Genomic DNA, 20070 nt, shown 5'->3' with positions numbered 1-20070 from the left:
AATGTATATCGCATTTTGCCAGTTCTGCCCCACAGCCACACGCCCTGACCAATTTAATAGCATCGTCCACAGATGCATACACCACTCTGGTGTTTTCTGCCACAATGAAATCGTTAACAGATGTGCCCTCCGGCCATGATAGGTGATGAATCAACCTGAATTCACCCGGGGCCTTCTTCGGCACGACTCCCAATGGGTAGATCATCAAATTCTGGCTCGGCCATTCATAAAATGGGCCCACAATTCTGCCCAATGATAGTTCCTTGTCCAGATTTTTCTTTACCACCTGTGGTAATTCCTTTGCAGACCGCAAGTTGTCTGCCCAGCGCCTCCCCCGTGGGCCTTGGTAGCTGACCCTGAAACCCTCCTGAAAACCTTCTGCTAACTTGAACTCAGCTGCCCTATCCGGGTATCTGTGCAGCCATGGTAAGATGAAGTCTAACCTAACTGGCGTAGGCCCCCTTTGGAGCAGGAGCGCCCTGGGTCCCTCTGCCTTTTGTAGCCCTCCATTGCTCGGCGGGACTGGAAAGTGAAAAGCATTGTGTGACCGGGTGACAGCCCCCCACTTGGAGCAGTCATGTTTAAATTTACAAGGGTGTCTGGAGCAGAACTCCTTGTTGAAATTCCAGCATGCTCCCGTCATGCTAGGTGTTGTTCTCTGTCCCACGCCCACCCCCCCCCCGGGGACGGGACGTGCCTGAAACGGCTTATAAACCACTGGTAAACCACTGGCCGTATGGGTCGATGCCGTGGATTGTGACGACGCCATCCACTGCATCCATAATTCTGGGTCTACATCCTCCCATGGCTTGTCTGGATTAATGCTCACTCGGGCTCTGAACTCCTCGTCGTAACTCAGCCAGGCAAAACCCCCAAAATGCATTTGCGCTTTCCTAATAATGTCCATGTATTTAAATAGTGCTATAGCCCTGTCAGGGTATTTTTCGCAATAAATGCTTGCAAAAATCAAAAACGCTGATGTCCAATTAACCATATTAATTGGCACACTCGGCCTACGGGCCAACTCCCACTCCTCTTCCTTAGACCCTTCTTTGGCTTGTATGTCCCTATGTAAGAGTTTAAAAACGTCTACATACTCATGTCTCCATATTCTGGCCTTTGTTTTCTCCGCTACGTGTGAGCCCAATGGCATAGCCAGACCCATATAGGGTAGCCTCTTCTTGTGCTATCCCCCTTCCTTCTCTTCTGTCCCTGACTTCTCTCCTGTTGACTTGTCCCCGCCCTCGCTCTCGGTTGAAGCTCTGCCTTGCAACTCTATGCCTTTCTCCCCGCCCTGCGTAACATTAGCTGGTAATGGGTCAAGTATCGAACTGTCCCCTACCCCGACAGACTTGCAAATTGGAGTTTCATCCCCTTTACTGCCATCCCCCCAAACCGACCACCATTGCCCTTTACCTCTTCCTTGTGTAGCCACAGGCCGTGAAACCTTCCAGGCCCCTCGACCCCGTGCTTGGTCTTGTCTCCTTTCATGTGGCCCACTGCTGTTGTCCCGCTCCTGAAAAATAGAAGCGGAGAGAGGGGTTGCGCCGCTCCTGCGTCCTCTTCCCCTCCCCCTTAAGTTGTGTACCTCTGTCTCCCTGATCTCCCCCTCTTCCCATTCCTCCAGCTCCTCTTCATAGTCAAGTTCCAGCACATTGTCCTCGCACACATCAATCTGTTTCTCAACATTCCCACTCATCATCATGTAATTAGTAGTGATATCATCATGACCCTCATGGCGTCTGACATCTCTGTGTTGTCCCCGATCCTGCGGAGTAGAGAAGGCCGTCGGAGACCCCTCTAGCGCTTCCGACCAACGTGTGGGGGCCATGTTGCGCCCCGTTGGTATTGCCTTCTTTCTGCCAACCTCTTGTATTGGCATTGACCTTCCGCGTCCAGCGTGGCCGTATGCGCCACTGGCTCCCATTGCGCTGCCTAAACCACTATCCGCCCCAACCTCCTGTCCCCTACCGCTCGGGACCCATACCCAGCTGCCTATTCCGACATCTTGTGGCATGGTTCCTATGTTGCCTGTACTGTCTGCTGGCCTCCTCAGCTGCCGGCCGTATGGCACGGACATGTCTCGCTCCATGCATAATTGGGCCCATCTGTCCTCCGTTTCTGCCACTATGCGGCGTTGTTCCCTGATCCTGGCCTCTAGGTCCCATGCCTCGCCCGCATCTAGCCTGCCTGTCTAGGGGCCGGGGGACACAGCCTCCCCGCCCACCCCACGGGCATCTTTGGGCTGCCCCTTACTGGTCTTGCCCCTGCCCTGCCCGCCCGTGTGTCTGGGTCCCTTACCTTTTTTTTTTGTATTATTGTTGGCCTTAGCCGGGTTGGCCCCGCCCTTGGGTAGAGACAGGTCCATGGGCGTGGTTTCTATGATGGGGGCGTGGTATTCCTGAACTAACAGTTCCTGAGCGGGGGCCCCTACCGCCAAACCCTGGTCCTGAGGTAACTCGATGTCCCCTGCCTGCTGGACTGGTGCTGTACCATCGTCTGAGAGGCCTGGCTCGACCGCGGGGCTCTCCCCGTCTCCTAATTGGCTGGTGGGGGAGTTTGCGCCACCCACCCGTTCCACCGTCGCTTTTTTGGGGTTTTTGGCCCTCTCTGGGGATGTGCATGCGGCTACCGCCGCCGCTAGTCGGCTGGACGTGGCACGCGTCGGCCGTACCATCCCCACCCAGGCCTGTTCCAGAACCCCAGGCCTGAGGAGGTCAGCCCGTCCCGCCTCGCCAAGAATGCAAAGCGCGGCTTGTACCACCTCCGCGTCGTGGCTAGCTGCCATGGCGCTGGGGCGGAGGTTCTTTTTAACTCTGCCTGTCCACACCCGTCCTGCTGCGGGCCACCAAAAGTGTACTGGGGAAAAACTACGAGGGCCCTGCGTACCCTGACACCTCTCTAGGGCCTTGCCCAGGTGCCTGACAGGAGGGGGTCCTGTTAGGTTGCTTTTTTTTTTTTTTTCTTTTTTTTGGGGTATGTGTTCCAACTACCCGAGTTTATATATTTATTATAATTTTTTTTTTGTTATTTTTTTTGCTGGGGGCCCCAGGGGGCACTGGCCTGTCTCTTTGATCACTCAATTAGGCCCTACAGGCCGGTAGCCGTGGCTCCCACACGCCGTTTTGTCTCCCTATGTCCTTCCCCCCCTGTTTATTTATATTATGGTTATATTATGTATTTTTTATTTTTTTATTATTTTTTTGTTATTTTTTTTTTTAAAAAAATTGGGGGGGGGAAGCCCCCGCGGTCGGAACGAGCACAAACCATTCCGCTGCAATCGCGGGCACTAATGGCCTAAACAGGCCTGCTGGCGGGGCCCCAGCGAGCCGCTGGTGGCTGAAAAACATTGCCGCCTGGAGCAACAGGCGCGAGTGCGGCCCGGCCATAGAAAAAACACGTGGTCCAAGAAAGGGGAGCGGCCGCTCGCAAAGGAGCGTGTTGCCGCCCCCTGAAATATGTGGGGCCCGCGCTGGAAGGGGACGCGCACACTGGCAAAGGCTGCCAAGAGTAAAAATTGCCCCCCGACCCTGCCCGAGGCCCACACTACCTGAAATCCCCGACAGAAGCGAAATTCCCCTGGGACCGGCCAAACTAACCACGCAATGGGCAGCGCGGAAAGAGGCCGGTCCCTCCACCCCCAACCCCTTTTATCCCCACCCCTTAAACCCACCCCCACTTACCTTACACCCAATCCTCGTCCCGCGCCGTCACTTCCTTCCCGAAATGGCCCGCGGGAAGACTAGAGCGTTGCTCCTGCTTCCCGCGGGCCCTTCCATTGACAAATGCACGCACTGAGTTGAGGTAATGAAACAAAGTTTATTTCCCTATGTTTGACAACACAACCTCTGCCTGAAAACCAGCACTGAAGAGTATAGTTACTTTTAGGCTGCATGCCTCTGGCAGGACACAGAGTTTAAAGGGCCGGATTACAACCTTCGAGGTAGGATACTCCACCACAAACGTAAAGGATATCCCTCCCGCCGAATTACAAATTCCATAGGATATAATGGAACTTGTAATACGACGGCAGGATATCCGTCACGTTTGTGACGCAGTATACCATCCGCCAAGGTCGTAATCAAGCCGAAAGTGTTTAATGGGTTGCGAGGTGGCTCTGTCAAGTCCTCAATGTATAATTAAACCCCTAACTGAGTTTTTCACAGGCCTTAGTGATTCATGTAGCTCTTTAATAAAAACGCAAATTCGCCATTGCTTTGCGCAGTGTTTTTCATCCACTAGGAGGGAAGAGACATGGCTAGTGAGGCATCAGTAAATGGATGACACTGCTGACCATGCATATTCCAGAAGTCTAACTTTCTAATTAAACAACGAAGTTCAACTACTCGGAGACTTATAAAAATTCATACATACCAGCATAGTCGACTTCTCCCCTCCACAAAAAGAAGGAAATGGGCAGCTTGGGCCAACAAGTGTCCATACTGCTATCAGGGGCTTATCTAGAGTTGGGCAGAGCAGGTGTACCACTGTAAACCAGCAGTGCTCCTGTCTCACCAAACTCCTGGTTCCACTGTTCCATTTAAAGTTGGCAAAGCAGCTTAGTTTCCCCAGTGGAACCTACAATGGCTCAGTGCTTGACCTGGCAACTCATCTACCAGTGGGCCGTCAGATCACAATAAGTCGCCCTACTTTACTCATTGCAGGGCGACCATCACCCTTTTTTCTGCGATGTCTGCCCCGCAATGCATTGTGGAGTCGGGCAGGGAAAATGCTGAATCGCCATCACATGCAGAGAAAACTACCTGCAGATTGGTCCCATTTATTTTTTGTTTAGAGAAAACAAAATATTACATTTTACAAGGTTGTTTTCCCCACACAAAATGTTAGTGGAGTAGGCACTTTCAATATTGCTCCAGCTCAACAAATCTGCATTGCTGGCAAGGGATCCACAGCAGCAGTGGCTCCCTTTACAGCTCAGTGATCCCCTCCAGGCAGGTGGGGATCTCTAAATAGACCAGGTGGTCCATCACTGGTGGGGTCTAATGGACCTGAGGTGTTCCTGTAGCTCCTGGAAAGCCTAATAGTGAAATGGGATGGGAAGGCCTTTCACTTTATGCAACTAGATAGAGAACAACATTTCCTTAATGCCAATACTATAGGTTGAAATTGGCTATTGATGAGTACAGAAGATCTATACGGTGGTGGTATAGCCATTAGTCACAGGGATGTGAAAACCAGAAAGGGAGCACCCTGCCTCATACTCCAGCATGCAGTCAGGCCCAATGCATCATGGTAAATGCAGTCAAAGTTCGTTTTATATCCATAAAGTAAACTGTAGTTTTTTACCTTAGTAGGTGCAGCAAGTGCTGTAAATCTCTGGACAAGTCTTTCTGGGTTCAGCCCTTCATCAGCAGAGAGCAGCTTTGTTTGTGGGTTTGCTGGAAAATGCTGCCAAACGTCCTCTCAGGTTTATGTACCACTCACTGGCACGCAGGTGCTCAACTACAGCTCGTCAGCTCGTTGGCTTAAGGGAGCCTTCTTAAACAGGAAAACCAGAAAGGAAGTCACAGGGATGTAATTAAATGTTTTTCCATGCCCCTTAACATTCTGGGCTGTGAAAGTATGCCCTTTTCGTTAGCATTAAGTCCTAACTACGTTTTCTGGAATTCTCATATATATACCACTGGCTCCTATGACCATTATATTATGGCTGTTCTCGAGTTAGTTAGTTTAGCTTAGTTGTTAATAAAACCAAATTCACTTTTCTTGGGGAGTTTAACATTCATGTTGATGACCTCAACACTCTTGCCGCCAATAATTTTCTCTTTGATCTTAATTCGTTTGACCTCACACAATTGGTCAGAGGCCCTAGACATGTAAAAAGACATACAATTGATCTTGTATTTAGTAATGTCACTGTGCTACTGGTACAAAGCCCTCTCCCTCTTGCTTGGTCTGATCATTCTTTAATTGCTCTGACACTTCCCATTTCCTATACTTCTATCCCCTCGTTCATCGACCAGGCAGGTGGGCCTCTTTTGGCCCAAGCTCAACCTTAGAGAATGGACTACGGCATTGGAAAAGTCCAGACCTGCCATCTCTGATCCGATTGCTCTATCCTCCTATAGATTCAGTGAGTGGATTTCCAACTCATTGGACACCCTCCTACCGGCGAAAGTATATACCAATGGGCATCGCAGTAGGAAGTCCCCTTGGTTTAATCCATATCTACAGGAGCTAAAACTGAATGCAAACATGTGGAGAGAAGGTGGAGAAAGTCCTATGACAAAAATATGAAAGTTGAATATAGGAAAGCCATTAGAAACTATCATGCCGAAATAAGAACCGCCCAAGCCTCATCTAACTCGCCCAAAGAGATTTTCCAGATCTTTAAAGAAATTATTGAGCCTGTGCTATTTAATGCCTCTCCAGAGGCCTCTTCTGAGCATACCAACAATCATCTGGTGCTCTTCTTCCAAAAGAAGATAACAGACATGTATTCTGCCTTTTCTGATAGGCCAGTTCAGGAAGTCAATCGTTAGCCAGCCCATTTTACAGCAACCTGATGCCAAACTCCTGGCCTTTCCAACCCTTATGGCTGAAACCTTGATAGTTCTTTTGCATGTGGTAAAATCCTTATTTTTCATTAGACCCCACACCTCCCTCTATGCTCTGCCAATTGCCCCTATCCTAACTGACGCACTTAACTCATCGCTTAAAACTGGACTGATTCCTTTCCAATGGAAACATGCAATGGTTAAATCTCTGCTTAAAAAAAACAATCTCGACTCCTTTCATTTGAATAGTTACAGGCCGATTTCCTTGCTACCAGCCGCCTCCAAGCTTCTGGAAAAGCACGTCAATAAATATCTCTCTGCCTTTCTTGAAGAACATGAGATCCTACATCCCACGCAAATGGGAGTTAGACCTCAGCACAGTACTGAAACAGTGTTGCTGGCAGTGGTGAAAGACCTAAGATGTCGCCAGGATCTAGGAGTCTCTGCTGCCATTATTCTCTTAGATCTCAGTGCAGCCTTTGAGACTGTGGACTATACCATCCTTATCCAAAGAACTTCTAACGCTGGTATCAATGGTCTGGCAGGAAAATGGCTTACATCTTTTTTGGAGAATCGTACCTTTCAGATACTTGATCGGTCTTGCTTTTCTGACAGACTTTGTCTGAATTGTGGGGTGCCACAGGTGTCTTCTTTAAGCCCCACACTTTTTAATCTTTATATGCTCCCACTTGCAGAGATTGTGTGTTCCAATGGATTGTTGTTGGTTTCCTATGCTGATGACACCCAGTTGGTTATGTCATTCTCCTCAAACACCAGTGTAAGTCAATCTCAATGAATGCCCAATCTTTAGGAGGTGGCCAGATGGATGGACGACTGCAGGCTAAAACTGAATGAAGGTAAAACAGAGGTTATGTTACTGGGCAATAACCTCCAGCATAAGGCTCTGACTCCTGTCCCAAATGGTTTAGAGACCTTACCACCTCCAAAAAGCGCAACAAAAAGTCTGGGGTTTTGGCTGGATTCCAGCCTTACAATGGATCACCAAATGAGAAAGCTTGCTCCCACTTGTTTTAAAGTGCTGAGGATGTTTTGGATTTTTTTTGCTTTTCTTCCCTTCCTAGCTAAAAAGCTAATTGTCCAGGCCCTTGTAATTTCATGTTTAGATGGTGGCAATGCCCTTTATTTTGGCTCACCTGAGTTTGTGATGAAGCGGCTGCTAGTGGTTCAGAACTCTGCAACTCGCCTTCCCATGAACATCCTGAGGCATCAATATGCCAGAAACATCATAACCGCTCTCCACTGTCTCCCGGTGGAGCAACGAGTACAACTTAAGGCCCTCTGCAATACACACAGGGCAAAACATAATAGGGGCCCAACCATACTAAAGTCTTTTGCCTCCTACTACATCCCTCGTAGGTCTCTCAGATCATCTACGGGTTCCTTGTTGAATATTCCCAAATTCCTGAAATCCTTATGAGGTGGACGAACCATGGCTACAGAGCTGCTAAACTCTAGAATTCTCTAGCAGTTGCATCAACATGGCCAGTAGATGTCCTTCCATAAGGCTTTGAAAACCTGGCTGTTTAGTTTAGGTGTATCCAGTAGTCTACAGTGTCCTCTTCGGGCCTGGGGGGCCTTCTGGTAGCCACACGCTATCTAAAACCTATAAACTAAAGTAAACTAAACATAAGATCTACTTTTGCCTGAGACGTCATATGATTAGGAATTCCTGATTAACCCAATGGTACTCTCCTTCCTTTAAGGACTTGAGGGATGTGTCTTCCATGTTTTATACTGGGTATCAATGGAAATCAGTGAGTCTACACAGAGGGTACAGTTGATGCAATATCCTAGTCTCACCCTTGCCCCAGGGACCAAGACTATCTTGTGGCCCAAGAGTGGCTTACAAGAAGGAGCTTAAAATGTAATTTAGACATTTGGATTCTGGGATCGTGGTCCAAGAAGAAGTTCTTGGTTGTATTTTGAAATAAAATTCTCTCTGAGCCAATATGCGTCTATTGTACTGTTCATGCTGACTTCTTGATAAAGATTATTGGAACCTAAAATATTCCAAAATAAGTATAAAGTTTGAGATTGTAGCTAGTTGAAGGATAGTGGATAAAGAGGTCAATATAAAATTTTCTGTTTCCATAGAAAATGTGAATCAAGTGCTTTTTATAGCACTTGAAAATCACGATGTCCGATAATAACACAATTAATACCATACTGGCCACTTATATAGTCAGGGCCACTGGAATTAAGGGATTGTACTGCCTCACTTTTTTTCACACAATTATACATTTGCCACATTTGCCACATAATCCATCATCTTTTGCGGATTTTAACAAAATTGTTTCTAGGTCAAACGGATCAAAAGTTACTAAAAGTGTAGATACACTTGTTACCGCTCAGTGGCAGGCCCTTTGCAAATGTTATCTGGTCACCTTTTCTGCTTTCAGTACTACTTTCTCAAATGGCTTCTGCACATGTCAGTTAGGGCACTGGCTGTGTATCTCATTTACTTGGTAATCTGTGCCACGTAGCTGACCAGAGTATGCAAGCTAGGTCCCAGATGCCCTATGCTTTATACGTAGTTGTTCACATGCATATGAGAGACAGCTAGGTGTTTATATTTAGTAAAATGCAGATTGGGGAGAGTGTGCATTCTGGGTTGAAAATGTCCCCAGAGTATGCAATGTAGGAGCTATTCCTTTATCTGCTCTTTATGCATGTTTCTTTACTGCAAATTTGTTTGAGGGTCGAAGATTATCAATCTTGGACATGTGGTAAAGTTTACCAAACACACTTTCTGTGTAGAGGGGCAGGAGCTAATGCTGACCATGAATATCGAGTATGAGGTGCCCAGAGTTTGTATGGTAGATAAGAGACAACAAACAGTGTGTCTATTGAGTGGGATTTGTCCAAGGGTGTGAGATAGCCATATATGTGTATGGCAACAGACAATATTACAGAGGATGGAGAATAATCCATAAAACACATGCTCGAAGGAAATATTCCTGGCAGTGTATCTAGTGAATTGGCCCCTGGCCTGCTGCCACTGACTACTTTGCGAGCTCTTTTCACGAGCCCTGTGTACATCATAAAACTGAGATGACCTGGTTGGTCAAGTGAAGGACTGACCACCAGCACCCAGAGACCTGCAAGACCATACACTGATCATGCCCTGCAGCTACCAACCAAGATCCCGACTGAGGGCACAGCTGGGTGCTGACAAGGATCAGTTTATTCATGATCCCTATGCAGGGACCCTTGCATTATAGATATATTTGATCAAGGTGACAACAGAAGAAAAACACTAGGTCTATTTGAAAAGACAATGTGTGACCTATGGATCAGACATGTTTTCTGAACCACTGTTTATATGCTAGCAGCTACACTTAAATATACCACAGTTTTACACAAGGCATCCGTGTTTCATATAGTTTCCCTTTAAATAATGATGTCAAGTTGTGGTGACACCCACTGCACTTCTCATGGCAAAACCCATCTGTAGATGAGGAGCTATCCAGGCAGTGTCCCTTTGGGTTCCTGACGCTTTTAATGGCTACCTTGTAGCATTACATTCTCAAGATGGATGCTATAGATTGTTGATAGGCACCATACTAGGAGAAAACAAGCATAGGCTTGTACCAGATCAGTTGAAGACAATTCCCACTCCTCCACCACCCTCAAAATCTCTCAGGAATCTTCATATCCTTCTTTTGATGAAAGAAGATGACAGCTTCAGCATTTTCCCCGCTCACTATCCATCTTTTACTCCCTGCTCTGTCAGTTTCACCTTCTGGACTGAAAATTACAAGGATGGTGTACATGCACTGTTCATCTGTGCTTCATGCTAGAGTGACACCTTGTTTTCAGCATTGCTGTATGAATGAATTTTCGGCATGGATATGGAGTTAAAAGTAGCACAATGACATGGTGCATAATTGGTCAACTAGATAGGAGGCAAACCAAGAAAAAAGCAGTACGAATATTGGTCAGAGCAATGATGGTTGGTAGTCGGACGTTGAGGGGAACCCTATAAAATTCATTATCGGCCAAAGTGGATGAGTGTGGACGTGTGATGGTAGTGGTGACCTGTAGTTAGGAAGCTTGATATATTGTTCAGAGGGATCTCAGGCAAGTGAAATCTAAGAACACCTGATTACAGGATTGTGCAGAAACTATTTGTGGAGAGTAAGAGGGTGAGTGTGGATAACTAGTCTCAACGATTTTAATGGAACATGGTAGGGAAACAAGACAATAATTACAAAAGATAAAGGAGACGGATAGGTTCTTAGTGCATAAATGATAATACTGGTCTTGAAACAGGCCGTGTAGCTGTGAGTGAGTAGCAAGCAGTTGAAGTCCCATGATACAGGAGAGATGTATGAGAGCACGGAGCTGATAAGGAGCTAGTGATGGAGGTAGTGCATAATTAAAGATGGGGTAGAAAGTGGATGGTTAGAAGTGATTGAATATGGTAATGAGTTGATATGAAATGAGTTAAAGAAGGCGCTGAACAGTGGGTTGTGAGAGTTGAAGAAACCAGATAATGGCTGCAGGAGCCAGCTCAGTAAGAGGATATAGGGTATTATCTGAATGCATATTAGAATGCTATGTGAAACGGGTGTTTGTAGGACGGAGCAATGATGCTCAACTCAATCAGAAAGCAATTAGTGGGGGACAAAGTCATAGAGAGTGGTTAGTACCACTGAAGGAAGATACAAGGATCAGAAGGAAGACAATGAGTGGGTGAACATGGAGTGGATGTTAGCAAAGATGTAATCTGAAAGAAAATCATTGAAGAAGACCTTCAGTGTTGATTTTGACTGTAAGAAATTATGAAGGTAGGCATTCAAGGACCACGAACCATGAACAATGTTAACCATGTTGAAGTGTATCAAATTTGTTCACCAGAGATGGTATGGTAGTGCAAGAATGTGATAAAATGATGATTTGTTTAAATAGGATTATAGGGGGCAGGGTCTGAGATGGTGGAAAGAGATCTGTCAAGTCTGGGTCTCACCGCACCAGCTCAATTGACCATGTGCAAGGAATGTCATTTTGCGCATGGCAGTACTAGTGACATGATGCTATCATATCAGGGCAATCAAATGCAGTGTATAGGATTGAGAGACAAAAGTACTTGACGATGAACGCATATAGTGGTGTTGCTGATGGATCAGGCATCCTATTTGACAAATAAAAGCAAACTATAGGAAGTAGCTGGCAAAGTCCACAGCATAAACCATGGTTGTGGAAGGAATCTAAGTTTAATTGAGACAAAATAAATCGCAAGGAGAGAAAAACACACCAGATGAAGCAGTTATAAACCAACTATCAATCATTTACTCGCTACATCCTCATATTCGAGCCTTTGCTTGCTTTGTTCACTACATTAAAGAATGATGATAAAAGGGCAAGAATGAACAATCAGAAGTCCATTGCAGGCATAATGTATGTTAAAGACTATAAAGATGTAGAAAATGGAAATAGGGAGAACTAGAGGAAATGAAGTGTGCAGAAAGATAATTAAAATAATCATTCAATTTAAATGAACTAAATCTTAAACATGGTCGCACAGGAAAGGTGGGTGTGGGTGGACATGCAGGCCTTGGTAAATAAAGATGGATCGTGGGGAGCACGAGGGACGTTAATGGGTACAAAAGTGCATTGATAGGCATAACTGTATGTCGAAGGGAACTAATGGGTCTTGTTGGTCACGGATGTATGTGAGTTGGGGGTACCGGTAGGCACACAGAAGTCATGTTGGAGACAGGTGGTCTTTGGATTACACTGATGAATTTAGATGGACACAGATGGGCGTCCGGTTGCAGATGAAAATGGCTGTACACATGAGTGAGAGTGGGCACATGTGGGTCTTGCTGGAAACACAGTGACATGCATGGTTGCAAATGTGTGTTGTGAGCACAGATAGGTTTGCATGGACCTTGGCAGACACAGAGGGTAGAAGGTAGGCAACATTATGTCTGGCTTGATACAGATGAGAGAACATAGATGTGTGTGGGTAGTGAACAAAGGGTAGGTATGGTGTACTTGCTGGATTTGAAAAACTGACTTTATAACAGTTTGCCAGGTGGGATAGAATATTTGGATCAGTAATGACAGCAATTTAACGACTTAGTCCACCAAATGACTGCTCAGTGCAGCTAGTCCCATTTCTTTTATCAGGGAGAAGGAGTTTGTGAGGCTACAGTAGGTACACATCATGGGCGACCACTGGCACTATCTTACAGATGGTGAAGTGGGTGAACATGCCCATTGACATTCAATCACAAATCATGAAAAACATGGAAAAGGAGTGATCAACACTCAGCAAACTGGACCAGCTTGTAATTAGGAGCACCAGGGGCCAGACCACAAAAAGTAACCCCTCTCAATATAAAGGGGGCAACGTTTTACAAAAACAACACAATGTCAATTTCCCCTTCGTATTATGTTTGATTGAAAGCTTGACAGAAATGAGTATTTACAGTTTCATGTAAGTAAAGTACTCTTTTAAAAGAAAACTATTTGTAGGAGCAATAAGTAAAAACCAGAAATTCTATTACTTGTGGTTCATGTTCTTCTAACTTCTGTTCTCATTAATTGTTTGTACATTGTAATCACAGTGGTGACTGTAAGTAGGTCAATGCCCTTATTGGGCACACGTTGGAAGAGATTATTTAGCGTGGTGTAAATTTAGGATTGTCTATGAAAGTCTCATTTGGTATGGCCCTGAAGAAGGTGGAGTAAACCATTACAATCATTGAAATACAGTGTCGAACTTTGTAGAGACACCAGTGTTATTACAATGTACAAAATATTGATGAGTACTCAACTGTGCACATTGATAGACTAGGAAAGGATGGAAGCAAGTTAATGTGAATCAGTAAATGATTGGCTAAATCTGGTAGTACTTCTGTGAAATATTTAAAATTTCCATGAAATTCTGTCCTCTAAATGGTGTAATTCTATTTTATAAAGGACATATGGTTTAACTATATTTTTATGATGAAAATCTGTATTTAAATAAATGACAGTTCAATATCTATCTATCTAGGTATATAGCTATCTATCTATATATATATATATATATATATATATATATATATATATATATATATATAGAGAGAGAGAGAGAGAGCGAGAGAAATATTAATATGAGGTTTTGTGTATTAACATGAAAATACAAGCAAGTCACAATATGTGTGTTTTTTAGTTTTCGCTCCTGCAATCACTTTGTCCTTTAAAAGAGAACTTTACTTATATGAAGTTGTTAATGTTTTTTACTACCAAACTTTTAATCGAGAATAATACAAGCAGAGGTTATCATACTTCTTGGAGGGCCAGGAGCCGACACAAATATAAATCACACTGGCTGAACTGTTTAAAAATAAAAATATAATATTGAATATGTAATCCTCCTTTCCTGTAGATGATGAAGTATAATATTGAATCCTGTTTTGTTGAACGCCCCATTTTATTCGTTAATATTTGACACAATGCCACCGTGCTAGTAATAAACAATGATTATTTTAATGAACAGATTTTAAAGTAAACATAAACTGCTGCAAGACGTAACATATACTTCTATGTTTTTCACAGAAGGCAGCACTGCCGTCGACAGTCCATCAGCAACGACAGCCGGAGGTGAGCGGAGGTTCTTTCTGCTTGAGGAGCATGCAATTTCAAGCCGATGTGTGTTCTGTTAAAAGATAGAATGTCATGTTTTACTGCTGATTTCACTTTCGATTTTTCTATTTATTCATCTCTTGGCGAAATTGATCTGGTTCCTTTTAGAGACAGATTGTTTTAGGTTCTGATTAATTATTCCTCACATGTCTGGTGTATTAAATACATACTCTGTGCTGCTATATATAGTAGGTGATCAAGAGGACCTGGCTCAAACAGAATTTATATAATGTTTTCAAACAAAACCCTATATTTGAGGTACAATTCTAGCACAGTTGTTTACAAACATGTTGGAGATTAGACAAATCCCCAAAACATGGAAAGGATTCATTAATAATCATTGGAAAGGATCAATTCTCCAATTGATCTATAAAAAACGTCCCAAGAGTGGACCACAAAACTACAGAATAACAGCACTCCTGGACGCTGAGTGCAAAATGTTTCCCTTTTTTTACAATAAAAACTAGCGGAATGGGCTGAAAAAAAATATATAATAAAATTCAGGGTTTAGACCAGCTTGCTCAACACTTGATAACCTAATGGCACCTTATGCAATCAGTAAAAACTTAAAGAAAAGAAGAAGAATATTTTTGCCTGTTTCATAAACTAGTTCAGTGGTTCCCAACCTTTTGATTCCTGAGGACCCCCACTGGATCACCCCTCGGAGCCGAAGACCCCCCCAAGCAATATGTACAATTTATATTTCAAACATTAAACCAGTAATTCACAAAAAAACACAAACAAGTACACACCAAACAAATTCTCGAATTACTAAAGATATAAGTATTTTACATGTAAAAAATATGCAAAAATAAATAAAAAATGTCATGGGAAGGTTGGCACTGCATCTTGGAGACTAACTTTTTAATGTTTGGCTCTATTTAGGAAAGCTGACTCTTCAGGTCAGATTCTACATTTCCCAAGCAATTTCTGTTTTTATTTTTTAGGCACATAAGATCTGAGAAAGCGTTTTCACATAACTATGTGGTGGGGAAAGGAAATAAAATCATAAGGGCCTCTCATATCTCCATAGCCTCTCTGTCACAAGTAATTCATTTGTTTTATAGCACCTCTTATACCAGTGTAGGATGTGAGAGCATTTTACAGGGGACTACAAGGTGTAGGATTCACATGTCATCCACACTGGTAGGCATCTTTTAAGAGTGCTTGGTCTGGAGAAGCACAAACTCAAGATTCAGAACATAACACAGTGGTTACCGCTGACTTTAATAATAAGATTGTATTTCTACACAAACAAACCTTTTTTTTAGCGGCATAAGTATAATGAAAGGCCGGGAAAACAACATTTTCTAATTTGTGCCATGCGGTTTTCAAGCAGCTCTTTGATGGCAGTTCATAGCTCACTGTGCTTAATTACGGTTCTAACTTATGAGCTGCACAGTAACAAAAGAAAGCAGTTAACCCACTGTGCTATGCACATAAAATACTATTCTTTGCATTGTACACTTTCTTTGCAGCAGTCATATTAACCATCTGCGCTACCATAGAGGAGTCAAAACTGCTCTAGACAAAACTATATCCCTCCAGCAGATACATTAATCACCAGAGTTATTTTGACGCTTTAATTTTTGCACGAAAGCTGACGGTTGTACAGGGAACTTTGCAGTGCTTTTAAAACTGCTTCACAAATGAAGTCTTAAATATAGAAGCACACAGGTATTTCTGTTCAGGGGTCCAACCCCAGACCTGGGTACCCCCTGGGAATGTGTCACAGACCCCTGGGGGTCCACAGACCACAGGTTGGGAATCACTGGATTACTTGACGGCTTTTGATAAGATTGACAGAAGTAGACTCTGGAAAAAATAATGAATGCACCTTGATACATTTGTAAATAGAAACACATAAAGGAATTTGAGCACAAGTGAAATTACCTGAAAGTCTTGGTCAGACTCCCTGTATTCTAACCAATAATGGTCTTAAAGAAGGATGTACGTTACCTCCCCTACTATTCTCCTTGTATATAGCTGACCGTCCAAACTATCATGTTTCCTGGCTAGGTTTTCCAACGAAATTGGAACAGCAAATAAGTCAGTCATTTAGCCTATGCCGACGACCTCACCATTATTTCGAGAACTCATTGAGGTCTTCAAGATCAACTTAATTTCCTCGATCAATACAATAGGAGTAACTTTCTCACAATACATTTAATCAAAACCAAAATAATAAACGTTATTGAAACTTCCAAACATTTCAAATGGACTACCAAAAACTCAAATATTGAACAACTGGACCTTTATTTAGAAGTTATTTTCAACAGACAATTGAAGTGGGATGAGCACAGAACATAGAGAATGAATACACTGAAATTGCGAAGGCATTAAAACATTTCTCTAATATTTACAGAGGGAATATCATGGGCCAAACACTTATTGCCATCAGAACTAAGCTAAACTCGATCCTATTAAATGGCTTTTTAATCCTGGAACCAAAATTAGTGTCACGTCTGGACTCAAATCTCATTAAAAATATGAGTACATATTTAACTTAAAACAATCATCTCCACATTTGTGCATCAGATTAGAATTTGGATTGACTTAATTAAACTCTTTATATGGTATGGCTTGCTTGAATTACATCAGCAACTGCAGTAAGCAGTAAAAGGTAGCCTTAAGAAACACATTTTCTTTTATATTAAAGCTAATGAGCAATTTACTAGTGTTGGACCTGGCCCTTTTTGCAAGGTCATCCCAAAACTTTTTGCCTCCTTCCTCCTATTTTTTCTGACCTGTTTTTGTTGGTTTTAGGACTCTGGGCACTTTTACCACTGCTGACAAGTGGCAAAGTGCAAGTGCTGTCTGTCTAAATGATATTGATGATTGGTTTACCCATGATTGGCATATTTAATTTACTAGTACGTCCCTAGTAAAGTGCACCAGAGGTGCCAAGGGCCTTTAAATCAAATGCTACTAGTGGACCTGCAGCACTGATTGTGGCACCCACATGAGTATCTCTGTAAACATGTCTCAGACCTGCACCGGCAGTGTCTGTGTGGACAGTTTGGAACTGCCAGTTCGACCTGGCAAGTGCACCCACTTGCCAGGCCCAAACCTTCCCTTTTACTACATGCAAGTCATGCCTAAGGTAGGCCCAAGGCAGCTCCAGCGGCAGGGTGCAGTGTATTTGAAAGGGAGGACAAACTACTACTGTGTTTCACTTGTCCTTTTTGCTAAATTTAGTTTTCACTATTACAAGCCCTATCTCTCCCATAGGTTAACATGGGGATTGCCTTGAAATATTTCTTAAGTATAAATTCCCATTGGGGCCAGATAGAGATATGTAGTTTGGGGTCCCTGAAATCACAATTTAAAAGTACATCTTTTAGTGAAGGTGGTTTTTAAATTGTGTGTTTGAAAATGCCACTTTTAGAAAGTGGGCATGTTTTTGCTTAAACATACTGTGCTTCTGCCTAACTGGGTCAGGATGACAGTTGGGCTGGTTGTGAATTTACTCTAGACAGTTGCACAAAGGGAGCTGAAGTGTGCCCTGCATATCCTGATGGGTCTTCCTGGGCTAGAGTGATGGAAGGAGCTAACAGTTTCACCTGAATAGGGCTTTGCCTGTCCTTACACAATATAATCCCCAACCCCATAGGGTAGTGGTTTCCCCCGTGGGGTCCGGGGACCCCGGAGGGTCTGTGCAGCCTACTCAGGAGGTCTGCGACTTCTTAGAAAATTAAATAATATTAACAGATTAGGTCCCCGGCTTTCAGTAATGACTCAGTGGGGGGTCCCCGGAATCCAATAATTATTCAGTGTGACTCCCCAGGTACCAGTAATGATAAAGTAGGAGACCACAGAAGTCAAAAGGTTGGAAACGACTTCTTTAGGGTGTGTCTGGGACCAGAGCAGGAAAAGCAGGGTCCTGTGCACTGCAAAGATTTTCCTTTGATGTTTGCCTACTTTTAAGGCAGAAATGAGTTTAAGTATTGGACCCAAAACCCCAGACTTTTAGAACACTAATGGATCAAGAGGAGACTCTGCCAAGGAGAAGAGTTGAAGAGCTGTGAGGAGGAGTACTGCCCCTTTGCTGTGTGTGCTTTGCTGGGTTGGCCTGCAGTTCTGCTTCTGCTTCGGAGAGGACACAGACTGGATTTTGCTGTGTATCCTGCTTGTGAAGTTTCTCCAAGGGCTTGGACTGAGTTTGCCTCCTGTTAAGAAGTCTCAGGGACATCAAAGACTTCACCTGCCAGCCCCTGGGTTCTCCTGCTGAGGACTCTGACTTGCCAAGAGGTGCCCACTCCAGTTCCTGGGCCTTTGGTAGTGATGTCTGGCTGCAAAACAAAAAGAACCAGGCACACCGACTCCAGACGACTCCAGAACCAGCACCGCTCCCGACTCTGCACCACTGCCTGCACCTGAAGCCATGGTCCCTGCTGACGTGCGATGACCACGACCAATACTGCAGGCCCTATGCTACCGCAGAGCCTCAGAAGTCCCGCAACATAGTGAGTCCCGAGTGCCGTGTCAACTGACGTCTGTGACCCCTGTCTCCACCGCAGTGCCTGTGGCCCTGCGGTGTAACCACGATAATGCGAAGTCACCTCATCGCCTCTTGACCTGCTGGGCTTATCGTCCCGCCAGATCATAAGGAACTGTTGCCTCGCAGCCAATGCCACCTCACCTATGCTGTCTCCGTAAGGAACTGATGCCTTACCTCCCCTGTGTTGCAGTAAGGACCGACACCTCACCTCCTGCACAGCAGTATGGAACCGATACCGCACCGGCTCCAGTGACGCCTCGCCTCCCAGAACTCTGTGCCACATCTTTGACTCTGCCTCGTTCCTAAGGTACTTTACGTGGGGTCCATACGACTCCGTGGCCAGCCCTGCATTCCCTTGCAAGTGGCATCGGACTGTTGGGAACAACTCCATCACAACACTGTGATAGCACCAGTTGGAACTATTGTGTTTCTAAGTGCTTGTATTGGGATTTAATATTTTAAAATTCATACCTTTGCTTGTGTATGTTGGGTTTTTGCCTTTTTGGTCTTGTTCACTTACATAAATATTGGCTATTTCTTTTAAACTGGTGTGGTGTACAGTTGTAGTGTTTTCACTGTTTTACTGTGTGTGTTAGTAGAAGTACCTAACACATTGTCTCTGAGCTAAGCCTGACTGCTTGTGCCAAGCTGCCAAGGGGGTTATCTGAGCTGTGTTTCTCCCTTGCCCTGACGACAGTGAGGGTCCCTACTTGGACATGGTATAAACCGACTACCAACTGGAACCCCCATTTCTAACAGTTGCGAAAACAATTGATTCAGTCACCAATAAATATAATATCACTTCATTAGCGTCTTTATCAGATCTCAATAAATGGAGTCTCAAGCAATTAATTTGCAAGAAATCAAAGTGCACATTGTTTATTATTTATTTACATTTTCTACCGCTTACAAAAATGCATACTTAGTTAAGGACTCTTACAACATCTACAGGCAGTCATTTCTTCATTATAATCTAAATGCTAGCATAAAAAAACTATATTTGAGATTTGGACTTCTTTACATTTCATTCCTACAAATAAAGGGCCGTTGGATCGCTACAGGAATGTTAGTTTGTCTTGCCTTCTCTGCAATCTGCCAAATTAAACTCTCAAACACATCATTTGTACGAAAAAGTTCCTTCGACCATTTTTTAAAGCTGCTCACATACAAACTGCTCGAGACGCTGTTTTATCATGCTTCACAGAGAAATCAACCACTTTATTTCATGTTTAACGACATATTGAAAATCATCTACAATCATCTTTCTGTTTTACGAGAGTAAAGGGATGTTTTTAGATTCATAGTATGTTTTAAGACCAATATGAAGTGCGTTTATTAATGTAGATATCCCATTCTATGTTTTAAGAAACACTTAAATAGAGCAATAGTAAG

General features: G+C 43.9%; 1 protein-coding gene across 11 annotated transcripts in view; it reads left to right on the top strand.

The window, feature by feature from the left end:
• MYBPC1 (myosin binding protein C1) overlaps positions 1–20070 on the top strand; it is a 362797-nt gene that overhangs the window by 19977 nt on the left and 322750 nt on the right. For all 11 annotated transcript variants that reach the window (XM_069229024.1, XM_069229023.1, XM_069229030.1 and 8 more), the window contains exon 2: positions 14091–14135. In XM_069229024.1, the coding sequence (XP_069085125.1) occupies positions 14091–14135 (45 nt within the window). The remainder of the gene's footprint in view (positions 1–14090; positions 14136–20070) is intronic.

Source organism: Pleurodeles waltl, chromosome 4_1 (assembly GCF_031143425.1).
Source record: "Pleurodeles waltl isolate 20211129_DDA chromosome 4_1, aPleWal1.hap1.20221129, whole genome shotgun sequence".
Lineage (NCBI taxonomy): Eukaryota > Metazoa > Chordata > Amphibia > Caudata > Salamandridae > Pleurodeles > Pleurodeles waltl.
Note: the sequence above shows the minus strand (reverse complement) of the source record. Positions and strands in the feature narration are given on the sequence as shown.